This window comes from Salmo salar, chromosome 14, assembly GCF_965601325.2.
Source record: "Salmo salar chromosome 14, fSalSal1, whole genome shotgun sequence".
Lineage (NCBI taxonomy): Eukaryota > Metazoa > Chordata > Actinopteri > Salmoniformes > Salmonidae > Salmo > Salmo salar.
The window spans coordinates 71781061-71797962 of NC_138304.1; the positions used below are offsets into that span (position 1 = coordinate 71781061).

Below are 16902 nucleotides of genomic sequence, written 5' to 3' on the forward strand. Positions count from 1 at the left end.
TCACTGCACATCTATTTACAGGTCTCTCCAGAGATGTTCGATCGGGTTCAAGTCCGGGCTCTGGCTGGGCCACTCAAGGACATTCAGAGACTTGTTCCGAAGCCAAACCTGCGTTCTCTTGGTTGTGGGGTTAGGGTCATTGTCCTGTTTGAAAGTGAACCTTCACCCCAGTCTGAGGTCCTAAATGCTCTGGAGCAGGTTTTCATCAAGGATCTCTCTGTACTTTGCCCCATTCATCTTTCCCTCGATCCTGACTAGTCTCCCAGTCCCTGCCATTGAAAAACATCCCCACATGAAGCATGCGGTGAAGCATGCTGTCACCACCATGCTTCACTGAAGGGACTGTGCCAGGTTTCCTCCAGACGTGATGCTTGGCATTCAGGCCAAAGAGTTCAATCTTGATTTCATCATACCAGAGAATCTTGTTTCTCATGGTCTGGGAGTCTTTAGGTGCCTTTTGGCAAACTCCAAGTGGGATTTCATGTGCCTTTTACCGAGGAGTGGCCTCCGTCTGGCCACTCTACCATAAAGGCCTGTTTGGTGGAGTGCTGCAGAGATGGTTGTCCTTCTGGAAGTTTCTCCCATTTTACAGAGGAACTCTAGAGCTCTGTCAGAGTGACCATCAGGTTCTTGGTCACCTCCCTGACCAAGGCCCTTCTCCCCCGATTGCTCATTTTGGCTGGGCGGCCATCTCTAGGAAGAGTCTTGGTGGTTCCAAACTTCTTCCATTTAATAATGATGGAGGCCACTGTGTTCTTGGGGACTTTCAATGTTGCAGACATTTTTTTGTACTTTTCCCCAGATCTGTGCCTTGACACAATTCTCTCTCAGAGCTCTATGGACAATTCTCACCTGCAGTGTCAACTGTGGGACCTTACATACAGTAGACAGGTGTGTGCCTTTCCAAATCATGTCCAATCAATTGAATGTACCACAGGTGGACTCCAATGAAGTTGTAGAAACATCTCAAGGATAATCAATGGAAACAGGATGCATCTGAGCTCAATTTCAAGTCTCATAGCAAAGAGTCTGAATACCTATGTAAATAAGGTATCTGGTTTTTATTTTTTTATACATTTGCAAAAAATCGAAAAAACGGTTTTCGCTTTGATGAGGATTTTGATGAGGATTTTTAATTTATTTAATTCATTTTAGAATAAGGCAACATGTAACAAAATGTGGAAAAAGTCAAGGGGTCTGAATACTTTCTGAATGCACATCTTTGCAGTCCAATTTTTTTATTTAACTAGGCAAGTCAGTTAAGAACAAATTCTTATTTACAATGACGGCCTAGGAACAGTGGGTTAACTGCGTTGTTCAGCTCTGGGATTTGATTTTGCAACCATTAGGTTACTAGCTCAACGTTCTAACCACTAGGCTACTTGCCGCCCCAAAAGAAAAGGCTTACATTGGTCAATTATAGGCTTCTCATATCGGTAACTGAATGCACTCAACACCTGCAGGGACATACACTATCTAGTAGTGTTGCAATGACTAACCAATCAAAGTTAGTTAAAATATCTCAGCCCCCAGCTCCAGGCCCAATCAGAATTGATACCATTTAGGCTACCTTCAGTTACAACCTCTGCTGCTTGGTTTAACCTAGATTTTACTGATGCTGGAGCTGCCTAAATTCTCATTGGCTCAATGACGTCATACAAACATATTATATCTTGGTGCGAACTGCAAACTATATTTAGGGTTTCTCAACCCAGAGATGCAACATCACGAGACGTTCGTGGAACGCTTGCGGAGCAGGACACCCCAATACGGAAACATTGGGAGAGACAACAAACAGATGGGTAGTTGACAGACCAACGTCGACATGAAGGGTTGTATCCTCATGTTCCTGGGAATAGTGTACCATCGTGAAGCATTTGGTGGTCAGTATAAAGTTTCATGTATTGTAGCTTTAGGAAGATATTTATTTTTTCCCGTAGCTAGACTATTTAACTTTAGTTATTATAAGGCCTAATAGGCCTATGCATTTACTTATCGTCACATTAGGCTTTTACAAACGTTTTCTTCCGAATCAGTAACCGATAAAATAGTAGTCCTTATGCACATTCCATTATCGAACGTTCTACACGCTTCCTACCGGCGTATCCTATAGAACGGAAGTCAGTCTAGTTGTTATCGACGATATAACGTTACTACAACTATGTCGCAGTTTTTTTACTAGGTGTCTTCAGGACTTGCCTCCTATTAATGATCTACATCGAATTGTTAAATCAGCCTCAGAGACTCCAACTAGCAAGAATGAAAAGGGGTTCAAGATGTGTGTGTATGGATATCATAAGGTAGGGTGACCATACGCCCTCTTTTTCCCGGACATGTCCTCTTTTTGGACCTAAAAAAAATGCGTCCGGCCGGGATTTCTAAATCGCCCAAAATGTCGGGGATTCGGCTTTTGCTTTCTATAGTCGCCATTCATTGTGTGGGGTTTTGCATTGCCAATACTTTCTCTTTAGGTCCCGCCTTCTCACACGCCACCATTGGTGGGTCATGTAGGCCTACGCAAACATTGGTCAAACTGCATCTCAATCATTACCCTCACCATGGCAACAGCCAAGAGACAGCAGCAGCTTGCCAACAGTGGCACATGGCTCCAGAACAGCGTAAAAATGCCCAAACGCAAATGTAAATTCACAGACGATTTACAGAGAATATTCCCGTGTTTTCGTCTTGGTCGGGATCCGTGTGAAGCAGAATGCATGACCTGCAAAGCTGGCACGTATGTGTCAGTGTCAAATAAAGGTGCTAGCGACCTAGAAGCCCACATAAGCTCCGCAAAACACAAAATTACAGCTAAAGGAGAGTTCGTCAGGTAAATTAACTGACTATTTTGCGAGAGCAGGTAAAACAGAAGATGCTGTTACTGCTGCGGAGGGAGTTTTTTGCATTCCACAACACGAAGCATCACAATAGCTACAGATCAATGGACTGCACGTCGGCCTTGTTAAAAACGTCTTTCCCTGATTCCGAGACTGCGCGAAAATGTTCAAGCGCTCGTACTAAGACCGAAGCAATTGTTAACGCTGTGAAAGCACCACATTCTGTCGACATAGCTCAGAAAGCACTAGAAGACATACCTTACTGTGGTGTTTCTACTGATGGGAGGAATCACGGTGCAGTGAAAATATTCCCTCTGCTTATTCAGTATTTTGATTGGAAGAATGGTGGCGTGCAAAGTAAATTAGTCGAAGTTAAACACACTCCAAATGAGACAGCTGATACGATCGCGCAATACATCAAAGAAACATGTGGAAAATAACGGGATTTTTTCCAAATGTATTGCATTTACAGTACGTCCTCTTTTTCCCGGACATGTCCTCATTTTTGAAAACTAAAATATGGTCACCCTATCATAAGGTGATTGCACCAATTTGTAAGTCGCTCTGGATAAGAGCGTCTGCTAAATGACGTAAATGTAATGTAAATGTATATAGGAAGCTACATAGACAACTATGAAGGTGAGGACCAAGTCAGTGACAGATAACGTTAGGTAGCTACAATCATATTAGCTAGCTAATTTAACTATTAACTGTAGCTAGTTAGTTACTTCGTAAAATGATGTAACGTTGACAGAATCTACCTGAGAATGCATTTTTGTTAGTTTGGTTAAGTTATGCTTGCTAGCTAAAAATATCTATTCAAATAGTTATAAAAAGTAGTACTTTTGGGGGGTTTGTATGTGAGTATGTGCCTAGAATCAGTGCAAAATAGGGTCAATGCAGATAGTCCAGGTAACCACTTGATTATTTATATATATATATATATTGCTCAAAAAAATAAAGGGAACACTTAAACAACACAATGTAACTCCAAGTCAATCACACTTCTGTGAAATCAAACTGTCCACTTAGGAAGCAACACTGATTGACAATAAATTTCACATGCTGTTGTGCAAATGGAATAGACAACAGGTGGAAATTATAGGCAATTAGCAAGACACCCCCAATAAAGGAGTGGTTCTGCAGGTGGGGACCACAGACCACTTCTCAGTTCCTATGCTTCCTGGCTGATGTTTTGGTCACTTTTGAATGCTGGCGGTGCTTTCACTGTAGTGGTAGCATGAGACGGAGTCTACAACCCACACAAGTGGCTCAGGTAGTGCAGCTCATCCAGGATGGCACATCAATGCGAGCTGTGGCAAGAAGGTTTGCTGTGTCTGTCAGCGTAGTGTCCAGAGCATGGAGGCGCTACCAGGAGACAGGCCAGTACATCAGGAGATGTGGAGGAGGCCGTAGGAGGGCAACAACCCAGCAGCAGGACCGCTACCTCCGCCTTTGTGCAAGGAGGGGCAGGAGAAGCACTGCCAGAGCGCTGCAAAATGACCTCCAGCAGGCCACAAATGTGCATGTGTCTGCTCAAACAGTCAGAAACAGACTCCATGAGGGTGGTATGAGGGCCCGACGTCCACAGGTGGGGGTTGTGCTTACAGCCCAACACCGTGCAGGACGTTTGGCATTTGCCAGAGAACACCAAGATTGGCAAATTCGCCACTGGCGCCCTGTGCTCTTCACAGATTAAAGCAGGTTCACACTGAGCACATGTGACAGACGTGACAGAGTCTGGAGACGCCGTGGAGAACGTTCTGCTGCCTGCAACATCCTCCAGCATGACAGGTTTGGCGGTGGGTCAGTCATGGTGTGGGGTGGCATTTCTTTGGGGGGCCGCACAGCCCTCCATGTGCTCGCCAGAGGTAGCCTGACTGCCATTAGGTACCGAGATGAGATCCTCAGACCCCTTGTGAGACCATATGCTGGTGCGGTTGGCCCTGGGTTCCTCCTAATGCAAGACAATGCTAGACCTCATGTGGCTGGAGTGTGTCAGCAGTTCCTGCAAGAGGAAGGCATTGATGCTATGGACTGGCCCGCCCGTCCCCCAGACCTGAATCCAATTGAGCACATCTGGGACATCACGTCTCGCTCCATCCACCAACGCCACGTTGCACCACAGACTGTCCAGGAGTTGGCGGATGCTTTAGTCCAGGTCTGGGAGGAGATCCCTCAGGAGACCATCCGCCACCTCATCAGGAGCAAGCCCAGGCGTTGTAGGGAGGTCATACAGGCACGTGGAGGCCACACACACTACTGAGCCTCAATTTTACTTGTTTTAAGGACATTACATCAAAGTTGGATCAGCCTGTAGTGTGGTTTTCCACTTTAATTTTGAGTGTGACTCCAAATCCAGACCTCCATGGGTTGATAAATTGGATTTCCATTTATTTTTGTTGTCAGCACATTCAACTATGTAAAGAAAAAAGTATTTAATAAGATTATTTCTTTCATTCAGATCTAGGATGTGTTGTTTAAGTGTTCCCTTTATTTTTTTGAGCAGTATATGTGTGTATGTGTGTATGTGTGTATGTGTGTATGTGTGTATGTGTGTATGTGTGTATGTGTGTATGTGTGTATGTGTGTATGTGTGTCTGATGGCTTAGGGATAGAGGCTGTCTCAGAGTAGGTTGGTCTGAGAGCCGATGCTCTGGTACAGCTTGACAGACGGTGGCAGAGAGAACAATCTATGGCTTGGGTGGCTGAAGTCTTTGGCAATTTTTTATCTGTTCCTATAACACCGCCTGATATTGGAGGTCCTGGATGGCAGGGAGCTCGGCAGCAGTGATGTACTGATTACCAGCCTTTCAAAGCACTTCATGATTACAGATGTGAGTGCTATGGGACAGTAGTCATTTAGGCAGGTTACCTTTTGAGTTCTTGGGTACAGGCACAATGCTGGTCAGCTTGAAATGTTCATTACAGACTGGGACAAGGTGAGGTTGAAACTGTCAGTGAAGACACTTGCCAGCTGGCCTGCGCATTCTCTGAGAATGTACCTTTGCATTCCATCTGGCCCAGCGGCCTTGCAAGTGTAAACCTGTTTAAAAGTCTTACTCACATCGGCCTATAGCTTGTTCAGTAACAACACTGGGGTGCTACTGACATATTCAGGAAAGAGGCTAAACAGTCAATTCTGCCACTTTTGAGAAACAGAATTGACCATTTACCTTCCTCTCTGAATATGATGTCAGCATTACCCCAGAGGACTGTAAACAATGACAGGTTTTGTACATGGACTCTGCAGTGTTATTCCTACAGAAATCAAGAAAATGTATTTTTTATTTTTATTTTAAATCTTTCTCCCCCTTAATTAAATATAATCCACTAATAGACTTTCATAAAAGTCTATTTTGATGCCATATTACCTTTAGCTGAGTGTGAACTGAGTCAAATAGGAACTACCAAGTGGTTTATACTATCGGGATGAATACAGTATAATGTCAAATGTAAAGTTGCTAAAGATTAGTGTCATCTATCAGTCTTACAGTGATGGTGGTCTTTGGCTTCTTATTATCAATGTACTTACATTATTCATCAGACACTCTTATCCAGAGCGACTTACAGTAGTGAGTGCATATGTTTTCGTACTGGTCCCCGGTGGGATTCCAACCCAAAACCCAGGCGTGGCAAGCACCATGCTCTACCAACGAAACCACATGGGACCATATCATGTACATTGGAATGAATGCAATGTTTTCACTTGTGTTTATCACATGTAATAAATCCACTGAAATATCTGTCTAGGAATATCACTTTGTTCCATTTCACAATACTGTTCTTAGTGTTCAGTGTGTCCATCTATATATCAGACCATCTATATATCAGACACGGATTCCAGATCATTCTCTCGATAAAACATTCTTGGTTCTCCATGTCTGATACACAACATGTGTAATATCTAGGGGTTACATGCTGTCTTAGAAATGTTCAAAGTAATATTTAATAAACAACCAGTTTATTGATCAGTAGTGTGGAGAAACTAGAAAGTGAATATAGAGAAAATGTAACCTCTGTTTAGTCTACATGACTTAGAAAAACAATTATCTGTTCAGAATTAACATTTACTTTCTTTCCTCTAGTGACTCACTCCCTGAAGTATTTCTACACCGCATCCTCTGGAGTTCCCAACTTCCCAGAGTTTATGGTTGTGGGGATGGTGGATGGTGTTCAGATTGATCACTATGACAGCAACAGCCAGAGAATGGTGCCCAAACAGGACTGGATGAACAAGCAGACAGACGCAGAGTACTGGGAGAGGGAGACAGGGATTGCCTTTGATTCCCAGCAGGTTTTCAAAGACGACGTCAATATTCTAAAGCAGCGTTTTAACCAAAGTGGAGGTAAGTCCTTCATCTTTACCTCATCTGATTCATTGTTTGTGTAAACTGTCAAAATCCCTTATTCTAGGAGACAATAATTAATCAGGATTAGAGAAGTGATCACTAAAGTTACAGATCTAGAATATCAGGGATGTACAGATCTGTCCCTACTTCCTGTTTCTGTTTCCTTCACACACTTACCCCACAGCATCATTATCTGATTTCAGTGTTAGAAAGCATCTAGCATGGCCTCCTTTGTTTCTCTGCTTATGTTTACTGTATGTATGGTCCCACTTGTTGCTCCTGGACACTAGCACATCATTCATTTTAAAACTACTGTGTGCTGTTTTAAGTGTGTGAAGGACAGATGATTATGACCACTACTGTAAATGGCATCAAACTATAAGCATATTTATGCATGTTTGGCATTGCTACGGTCAGTCTCAATTACCTTGAATCGCAGGTTGGTGAATGTCAGATCTCTCTGTGATCTCTGCTTGAGATGCGTGCTAGTTTAATTTGTCAGTCCCTCTAGTCTTCTCTGTGGGGCTTTCATGGTGTGTGTGTGTGTGTGTTATCCACACGGCCCAGCAGTGTGCTCCCCTCTGTCCCCCACAGTAGAGCTGTAGTCTCTGTTAAGTTCATGTTTTAAGTATTGCTATATTTCTGTTGTTACAGGGCTATCACTCCGTTATTAGTGGTTGATGAACCTGGCCTGAGTGCAATGGCAACCATGTAGTGTGCTAATACGGTTTAGTAAATAGTGTTAAACTGGAACCTTGTTGTTGTCATTTGGAGTTAACATTAGTAGCAGAGGATGGCTAATAACTACAATGTGCCACCTCGGTTCGACGAGAAGAGGTCGTATGAAAGATGGGAAAATGAACTTGGAATCTGGACAAGGGTTACTAATCTGGATGGGGGAAAAAGCAAGCACTTGTGGTGGTATTATCGCTCGAGGGAAGAGCGAGAGATGCAGCACTGGAAATATCCGTTGAGAATTTGAACAAGGATGATGGTATGGGAAATTTGATCAGAGCACTGGATTCTGTATTTCTTAAAGAAGAGAAAGACTGGGCCTACGAGGCATGTTCAAACTTTGACTGTGTTACTAGAGATATTTCGGTTGCAGTGACGGATTACATAATTGATTTCGAACAGCGGTACAATAGGATGCACAAGTACGACATGGTTCTCCCTAATGCAGTGTTAGCTTTCAAGTTGCTAGATACTGTCTGGATGGTAGGGAGAAACAGTTGGCTTTGACTGTGCTGACTTTTGAATCAATGAAGTCGGCAATAAAAACACTTTTTGGTGAAAAGACGTCTATCGTGCCAATAACAGATGGAATGCGAGTGACGCAGCATATTACACTGAGCAGCAGATAAAAGGCGCCAACAGGTAAAGTTCTCAAGACAACCAGAAGAGGGCGCCATTGCCCGGCACAAATCAACTGGACAAATATGGAAGGAGACCAAAATGTGCTATTTATCAAAGCAATTACCATTGGGTTAAAGACTCTCCTCATAAAAATGAACAAGTTAAACTAACAGAGGAAAATGTAAACACAGAGCACTGTAACATTACACTGTTTTCAAACCAATCTGCTGAAATCTTTATAGTTGAATCCTTAGGATCTGCTGTGATTGATACTGCATGGACACGCACAAGTGTGTGTGGTGCAAAATGTCTTGATAGCTATGTCAGTGAACTAAATATGAAAGAAGTACAAAATAGGATTGACACCAAGTAACAGAGCTTTCAAATTTGGAGATGGGAGAATTGTCCATTCTACCAAGAGAGTTATTAAGATATCAGCAAAAATGTGTCAGACTAAGTGTCACATTGAAACAGAGGTGGTCCCTGCAGATATCCCCTTACTATTAAGCAACGCTTCCCTCAAGAAGGCAGGCAGGTACTAGACATAAACAATGACAAGGCAGTGATGTTCAAACAACCAGTGACCATTGAACTTACTACCTCAGCCACTATTGTGTAAACATTTTAGACAAAGACATCATGTAAGTCCATGTAAAAATGAGATTCTGATGGACATGAACACAAAGGAAAAACACAAAGTATTTTTAACTTCACAAACAGTTTGGACATGCTATAGTTGTCAGACTTCAGAAATTACTCAGCAGTTCAGGGAATAATGATGATGAGAGTATTTCCATTCTACAGCAGATAGTTAACAGTCGCGAGACATGCCAGAAATACAGCAAACCTAAGCCCAGACCAGCTGTTGGTTTGCCACTGGCTTACAAGTACAATGAGACAATGGCTGTAGATCTACATGAGTTAGCACCAAGTGTATGTGGTACCTTCACATAATCCACCACTTCACACGCTTCAGCGCTGGAAGCATTGTGAATACAAAGAAACCCAGTGACATCGTCAAGCACTTCATTCATTCCTGGATATGTGTCCATGGCCCGCCCCAGAAATTGTACAGTGACAATGGAGGAGAATTCAATAATAATGAAATAAGAGAAATGGCAGAGAACTTCAACATGGAAGTAAAGACAACTGCTGCATACAGTCCATGAAGCAATGGACTTCTGGAGAGACACAATCAAACACTCACAGAGATCATGCTGAAAGTGACGCAAGACAATGGATGTGACTGGAACACAGCCCTAGATTGGGCTTCAATGGCAAAAAACTCAATGCACAATGTTCATGGTTACAGCCCATACCAACTAGTGTTCGGGCAGAACCCTAATCTTCCCTCTGTACTGGTTGACAAGCACCAGCACGGGCCAGTGTGAGTACATGGGTGGGACAGCACCTTTCAGCACTACATGCAGCGAGAAAAGCGTTCACTGAAGCAGAGTGTTCAGAGAGCATTCTCAGGGCTCTGCGTAAACAGCTTCGACACACCGATGTGAAGTATGAGACTGGAAACAAAGTATACTACAAACCAGTTGACTATCAAGAGTGGAAAGGACCGGCAGTAGTCATTGGCCAAGACGGATTCACATCCGACCTCGGGCTGAAGCTAAGAGTGATGGAACACTGTGGAAACTAAAATAGTGTGTGTATGGACTGGCAGATGCATCACTCTACTGGTACAACAAAGTCAAGGCAACAATGCTGAATACAGGTGGAAAACTGTCACAAGTGGATCCTGCAGTCTTCTATTGGCTTGATCAAGACTGCAGTGTGACTGGAGTACTTGCCTGTCATGTTGATGACTTCATCTGGGGTGGCTCACAGACCTTTGCTACAACTGTGATTCCAAACCTTAAAGCTGTTTTCCAGGTCGGCCGTGAGGAGCATGATCATTTCCGTTATGTTGGTAGAGTTTATTACAGTTGATGGGACAATACTGATGCAACAGGAGAGCTATATCAAGAATCTTCAACCCATCCACATGGATTCTTCAAGAGCCGTACAAAGGAATTCCCCTCTGTGGAATTGAAGCTGATCAATTGAGGTCAAAGAGAGGACAAATTTTATGGGTTGCTAGACAGAGTAGACCTGATGTAATGTTTGATGGTTGCAACTTGGCATCCAACACGAAACACGCCACTGTACAAACCATTCATGAGGCAAACAAAGTTGTTCGTAAACTGAAGTCGCAACAGGTGACTCTAAAGTTTAAGCATATTGGAAAAGATGACTCTCTGAAACCAGTTGTCTTCAGTGATGCTTCGCTAGGGAACCTTACAGATGGAGGAAGACAAGGGGAAAATCTAATCGTGTTAATGGGTGAAGGAGGAAGATTCTCGCCTATCTGTTGGCAGTCAAAAAGGATCAGAAGGGTTGTCCGAAGCACACTTGCTGGAGAAACACTTGCTCTTACAGATGGAATTGACAATGCGATCTTTCTTGTAACTCTGTTCTCAGAGCTTACCACTGGTGAGACAAAACGGCACATTCTACCTGTAGTTTGTGTCACTGACAACTACTCATTAGTTGATGCTTTGAAGTCAACCAAGTCTGTCACAGAGAAAAGACTTCGTCTTGAGATTAGCAGCATCAAGGAACTTATTCAAGCACAGGGAATCCAGCGGATTCTGTGGTCGACCACAAAGGAACAGCTTGCTGACTGTCTGACTGAAAAAGGAGCATCCGGTCTTGTGCTCCTACAGGCTCTCCTCCTACAGGCTCTCCTCCTACAGGCTCTCCTCCTACAGGCTCTCCTCCTACAGGCTCTCCTCCTACAGGCTCTCCTCCTACAGGCTCTCCTCCTACAGGCTCTCCTCCTACAGGCTCTCAGTAATGGAAAGTGTCAGCTGGAGTAATACAAATAAAAACTGTCACACAACCCATTTGTAATGGCGAACTTGCATAATACCTGGATGTTTTTAATTATGTTGTTTTATTTGTCTTTAAAGAAAAGTGGGAGATTGTTAAGTTCATGTTTTAAGTATCCCTATATTTCTGTTATTACGGGGCTATCACTGTTATTAGGGTGCCTGCGCAGGAGTCTCGTTGTTGATGAATCTGGCCTGAGTGCAATGGCAACCATATAGTGTGCTAATACGGTTTAGTAAACGTTGTTAAACTGGAACCTTGTCGTTGTCATTTCGAGTTAAGTCTCCTCGGCCTCTGAGTGTCTCTCTGATCTGATGGGACAGTAGAGAGAAGCAGAGCAGTAGAACATGGTGATAGTAATTATGATAGTCATGATGGTGGTGGTGGTGATGATGATGATGATGATGTCTTTGGCCTTCTCTGCTCTAATGGACCAAAGCTCCCAGTGACTCCCTGTGGACTCTGCTGCTGGAGCTGATCAGGTCTCTCAGGGGAACTTTCTACACACACACTCACTCATTCACTCACTCACTCACTCACTCACTCACTCACTCACCTACCTGTCACCCTCAGGATCTGGGGATCACACACATAGCTCCAGCATGCTAACGTTATTGAGAGATAATCTTCCTCATGTTAGTCTCTCCATCTCTCTCTCCTGTTGTTCCTGACTGAACAGAGGATCCTCTCACTTCCTCTATCTCTGACATCATCACTAGAGGACAGTCTTTATTTATCAACAGTGTTTTATTCATTTACACACCTCACTGAAAACTACAGTTCTACACAACATCCATTTGTTAGAATAACACTACTGTACTGAACACAATGTGTATCTTCAACACAGTAGATAGAACCAAGCCAACATCAGCTGGTGTAGAATAGATCCACACTCTGAGTCTCCTCATCACCTCTCTGTCTCTGTGGTGAAGGTGTGACATCATCATCATCATCATCATCACTGTAGAGGTCTGAGCTGATCTGTTTTATTCCAGTCTGGTTGAACAACTAATACATGATGATAGAGATCCCACTGGCAGACTGAATCTGGAGAACAGATGGAGCAATGCACAGTGTTGATGATCCTCCCCCCCCCCCCCCCCCCCCCCCCCCTCTCTCTCTCAGGTGTACATATTGTTCAGAAGACGTATGGCTGTGAGTGGGATGATGAGACTGGACAGACAGGTGGGTTTACACAGCATGGTTATGATGGGGAGGACTTCCTTGGGTACGACATGAAGACGTTCACTTGGATCGCTCCTAAACAGCAAGCTGAGATCACTCGGCTCAAGTGGAACCATGACCAAGCTGGACTGGCATTCCGGCATAACTACCTCACTCAGACCTGCATTGAGTGGCTGAAGAAGTATGTGGACTATGGGAAGAGCACTCTGATGAGAAAAGGTAAACATTCAGAAATGTCACTTTTTTTCTTTTGTCCTTAGAGTTCAAGTGTTGCATAAATACATCTTTTGATTTGTCCAGTACTACATAATTATAGATTCTGGAACAACAGTGAAATATGTCTGGTTAATGATCCAGAATGCACCATATTGGTGTGACATCTATACCACCAACATCCTTTATCTTTACTGATTCTGTGTTATCTACAGAAATCACCATCATTTATGGTATAATTTGGATAAATGTAGATGCTTTTAGTCTGCGCTCATTTCAAAATGACACCAATGAAATGTCTGAACTCTCTCTCCAGTCCCTCCCTCAGTGTCTCTGCTTCAGAAGACCCCCTCCTCTCCAGTGACCTGCCACGCTACAGGTTTCTACCCCAGTGGAGTCATGGTGTTCTGGCAGAAAGACGGACAAGAACAGCATGAAGATGTGGAGCATGGAGAGACTCTCCCCAACGATGATGGAACCTTCCAGAAAAGCGCTCACCTCACAGTGACATCTGAGGAGTGGAAGATAAACCAGTATCAGTGTGTTGTTCAGGTCACTGGTATCAAGGAGGACTGTATCAAGGTTCTGACTGAGTCTGAGATCCAGACCAACTGGGGTAAGAGGGAGATATATTTAAATATACACTATAGCCAACCCTCCTACTGAATGTGCACAATAATCCTCATTTCAGTTCACTCATCTGCTCAGTAAAGCTACCTTTCTGACTGCATGTTCTCATTGACTTTTTTACATGTAGGGGAATGCTGCTTGGATTTCATTTGAGATGGAAATGTGTTATGTTGCACTAGTCTGAATGTTCTGTTCTGATGATTACAGGTGACCCAGCCCCCATCATTGTCCCCATCATTGGAGGGGTGGTAGCTCTCCTCCTGGTCGTTGTTGTTGTTGTTGTTGGGGTCGTCATTTGGTCGAAGAAGAGTAAGAAAGGTGAATGAGGAAAGAAGGAAAGATATTATCAGCAGGGATTTAATTAGTAGTTTAGAAGTAGTAGTCAGGTCATAGTACTGGTTTAAAAGCAATAGTATAGTGGTGATGGTAGAAGTACAGTATGTTTAGATTTTAATCTGTTTTGTGTAAATAAAGAATCTTGTCACATAGCCTTCATGTCAAGTCTGCAGACGGAATAGAGGATTTGGCATACTCTCAAACGTTATATTCTATTGTATTCAAATAAAGCAAGCTATCAGAGTCATTAGTAACTTAATGTTAATCTCTGTTTCAGGCTTTGTTCCAGCCAGCAGTAAGTGCCTCAGTTCATATTGTTCGATGTTCTGAAAAATCACATATTTGTGTTTTGTTTGACTGTATCCATTTTAGAGTGTGGTTGTCTCTTTTTCTTGTAGATTGTGATGCTGGTTCAAACTTGATGTGAATTGATGTATCTACTTAGTTAATATGGAAGGTTGTATTTACTGTGAACTATGCATTAGGAACTTGGTAATTAACCTGAACTCATCTTTCAGTCAGTCTCTTTCTAACATTGCGCTTTTATTTCTGTTTTAGCTTCCGACACCGACTCTGAGAACTCTGGGAAAGGTTTCCAGAAGACTTGAGACCTCTCTGCACTTCTGTAACATCAGAGTAAGTCACTGAAGATGTCTTCATATTAATGAGCAAACTGGAGAAACAACCACTACCACACTGGAACACACTGCTACTGTTTGGAATGTGTTTGTGTGTAACCTCTCTCTTCTCATGTGTTTTAGGAAGGAATGGAAACAACCACTACCACACTGGAACACACTGCTACTGTTTGGAATGTGTTTGTGTGTAACCTCTCTCTTCTCATGTGTTTTAGGAAGGAATGGAAACAACCACTACCACACTGGAACACACTGCTACTGTTTGGAATGTGTTTGTGTGTAACCTCTCTTCTCATGTGTTTTAGGAAGGAATGGAAACAACCACTACCACACTGGAACACACTGCTACTGTTTGGAATGTGTTTATGTGTAACCTCTCTCTTCTCATGTGTTTTAGGAAGGAATGGAAACAACCACTACCACACTGGAACACACTGCTACTGTTTGGAATGTGTTTGTGTGTAACCTCTCTCTTCTCATGTGTTTTAGGAAGGAATGGAAACAACCACTACCACACTGGAACACACTGCTACTGTTTGGAATGTGTTTATGTGTAACCTCTCTCTTCTCATGTGTTTTAGGAAGGAATGGAAACAACCACTACCACACTGGAACACACTGCTACTGTTTGGAATGTGTTTGTGTTTTAGGAAGCAACAAATGTTAAACTTCTCAAAAACATAACATGGATCTCAGACTCAGTCAGAACCTTGATAAAGTCCTCCTTGAACATAAAATATAAACAATTTCAAAGATTTTGCTGAATTACAGTTCATATAAGCAAATTTATCCATTTGAAATAAATTCATTAGTGCCTGATCTATAGATTTCATATGACTGGGAAGGGGAGGGCATAGAACCACCCACAGGGGAGCCAGGCCCAGCCAATCAGAATGACCCCCCCCCCCCCCAAAGGGCTTTATTACAGACCAAAAATACTCCCCACTAATCGGTGTAAACAAATTGTGCACAACATTTGAGAGAAATGCTGTTTGTACATATGGAACATTTCTGGGATCATTTATTTCAGCTCATGAAACACGGGACCATCACTTTACATGTTGTGTTTATATTTTTGGTCAGTGTGAAGAAGAAAAAAAAAATCTGCTGTCAAATTATTCTTAGGTGATTTCATTTTTAACAGAACACTTTTACTTTCATTTAATCATTGGTTTGGCTTTTAAACAGTTGTGCTGTACTATAATTTTGTTGAGTTATAATGCCACTGTGTGACAGACTTATCTCAGTCTTACAGTTATAATCAATGGAACACCATGAAAATGTGTTTCTGGAAAGGATTAGGTTGTTGTGAGATGTTAAATTAAGATTTGAACTTCTGTTATTCTAACTGAAGCCACCAAAACAATCACATCTTAAAATATATATTAATTTAAATTGGAAAAACACAATTATTTTGTTTGAATGTGTAGTGTAGCAGCACATGTATAACTTTGTGGGTATAACTTTGCTCACAATAACTTGTTTAATTGCCTGTCCATATGTTCCATTTGTACATTTCTCTTTTACTGAAATGGGCTTTATTTTTCTAGTTGTTTTGATTTGATGATACGTTTGATTACGATGGGGCATAACATATTTTTTGACTGTACCTTCTGTAGTTGGTGTATATGGGCTTAAGAAGTCATATAATATACTGCTCTTTTCATGACATACTAACCAGGTAAATCCAGGTGAAAGCTATGATCCCTTATTGATGTCACCTGTTAAATCCACTTCAATCAGTGTCGATGAAGGGGAGGAGACAGATTAAAGAGGGATTTTTAAACATGGATCATTGAGAGGGGGATTGTGTATGTGTGCCATTCAGATGGTGAATAGACAACATATTTAAGTGCCTTAGAACAGGGTATGGTAGTAGATGGTTTGAGTGTTTCAAGAACTGCTACTCTGCTGGGTTTTTCATGCTCAACAGTTTCCCGTGTGTATCAAGAATGGTCCACCACCCAAAGGACTTCCAGCCAACTTGACACAACTGTTGGAGGCATTGGAGTCAACATGGGCCAGCAACGCTTTCGACACCTTGTAGAGTCCATGCCTAGACTAATTGAGGCTGTTCTGAGGGCAAAGGGGGGTGCCACTCAATATTAAGAAGGTGTATATTTTGATGACCTGTATGAAGGTTGATGGGGAGGCAGGTAGTGGTTAAGTGCTTCGGGCAAGTAACCAAAAGGTTGCTTGTTTGAATCCCACCCTTACAACAACAAAAAGAGTACTGCACTTTCAACAATGCAACTGCAGTTGACTGGGATTTTGCAGAACAGTTGAACTGCAGTTATATTTCACTGTGACTGCAGTTATACTGCTTTTTTTCTTCTTTTTTTAAAGCATACTGTGCTCTTGACTGCAGCTGACTAGGTGAGAAATCTGCCGCTGTGTCTTTGAGCAAGGCACTTAACCCTAATTGCTCTTGACAGTGTCTAGTAAATGTTTGAATAAAATGCTTATTTAAAAGGG

General features: G+C 42.5%; 1 protein-coding gene across 2 annotated transcripts; it reads left to right on the forward strand.

Annotated features, from left to right (window-relative positions):
* Positions 1–1599: 1599 nt before the first annotated feature.
* Positions 1600–16902, forward strand: LOC145860375 (BOLA class I histocompatibility antigen, alpha chain BL3-7). Of its 2 annotated transcripts, none has more exons than XM_082961147.1 (8): positions 1600–1883; positions 6923–7183; positions 12551–12829; positions 13140–13439; positions 13661–13771; positions 14067–14084; positions 14348–14425; positions 15009–16902. In XM_082961147.1, exons 1-7 carry the CDS (start codon positions 1826–1828, stop codon positions 14395–14397), a joined length of 1077 nt encoding a protein of 358 aa, XP_082817273.1. In that variant the 5' UTR covers positions 1600–1825; the 3' UTR covers positions 14398–14425; positions 15009–16902. The 2 variants fall into 2 exon arrangements, with proteins under 2 accessions (XP_082817273.1, XP_082817272.1); XM_082961146.1 differs by lacking the exon at positions 15009–16902 and adding an exon at positions 14551–14991.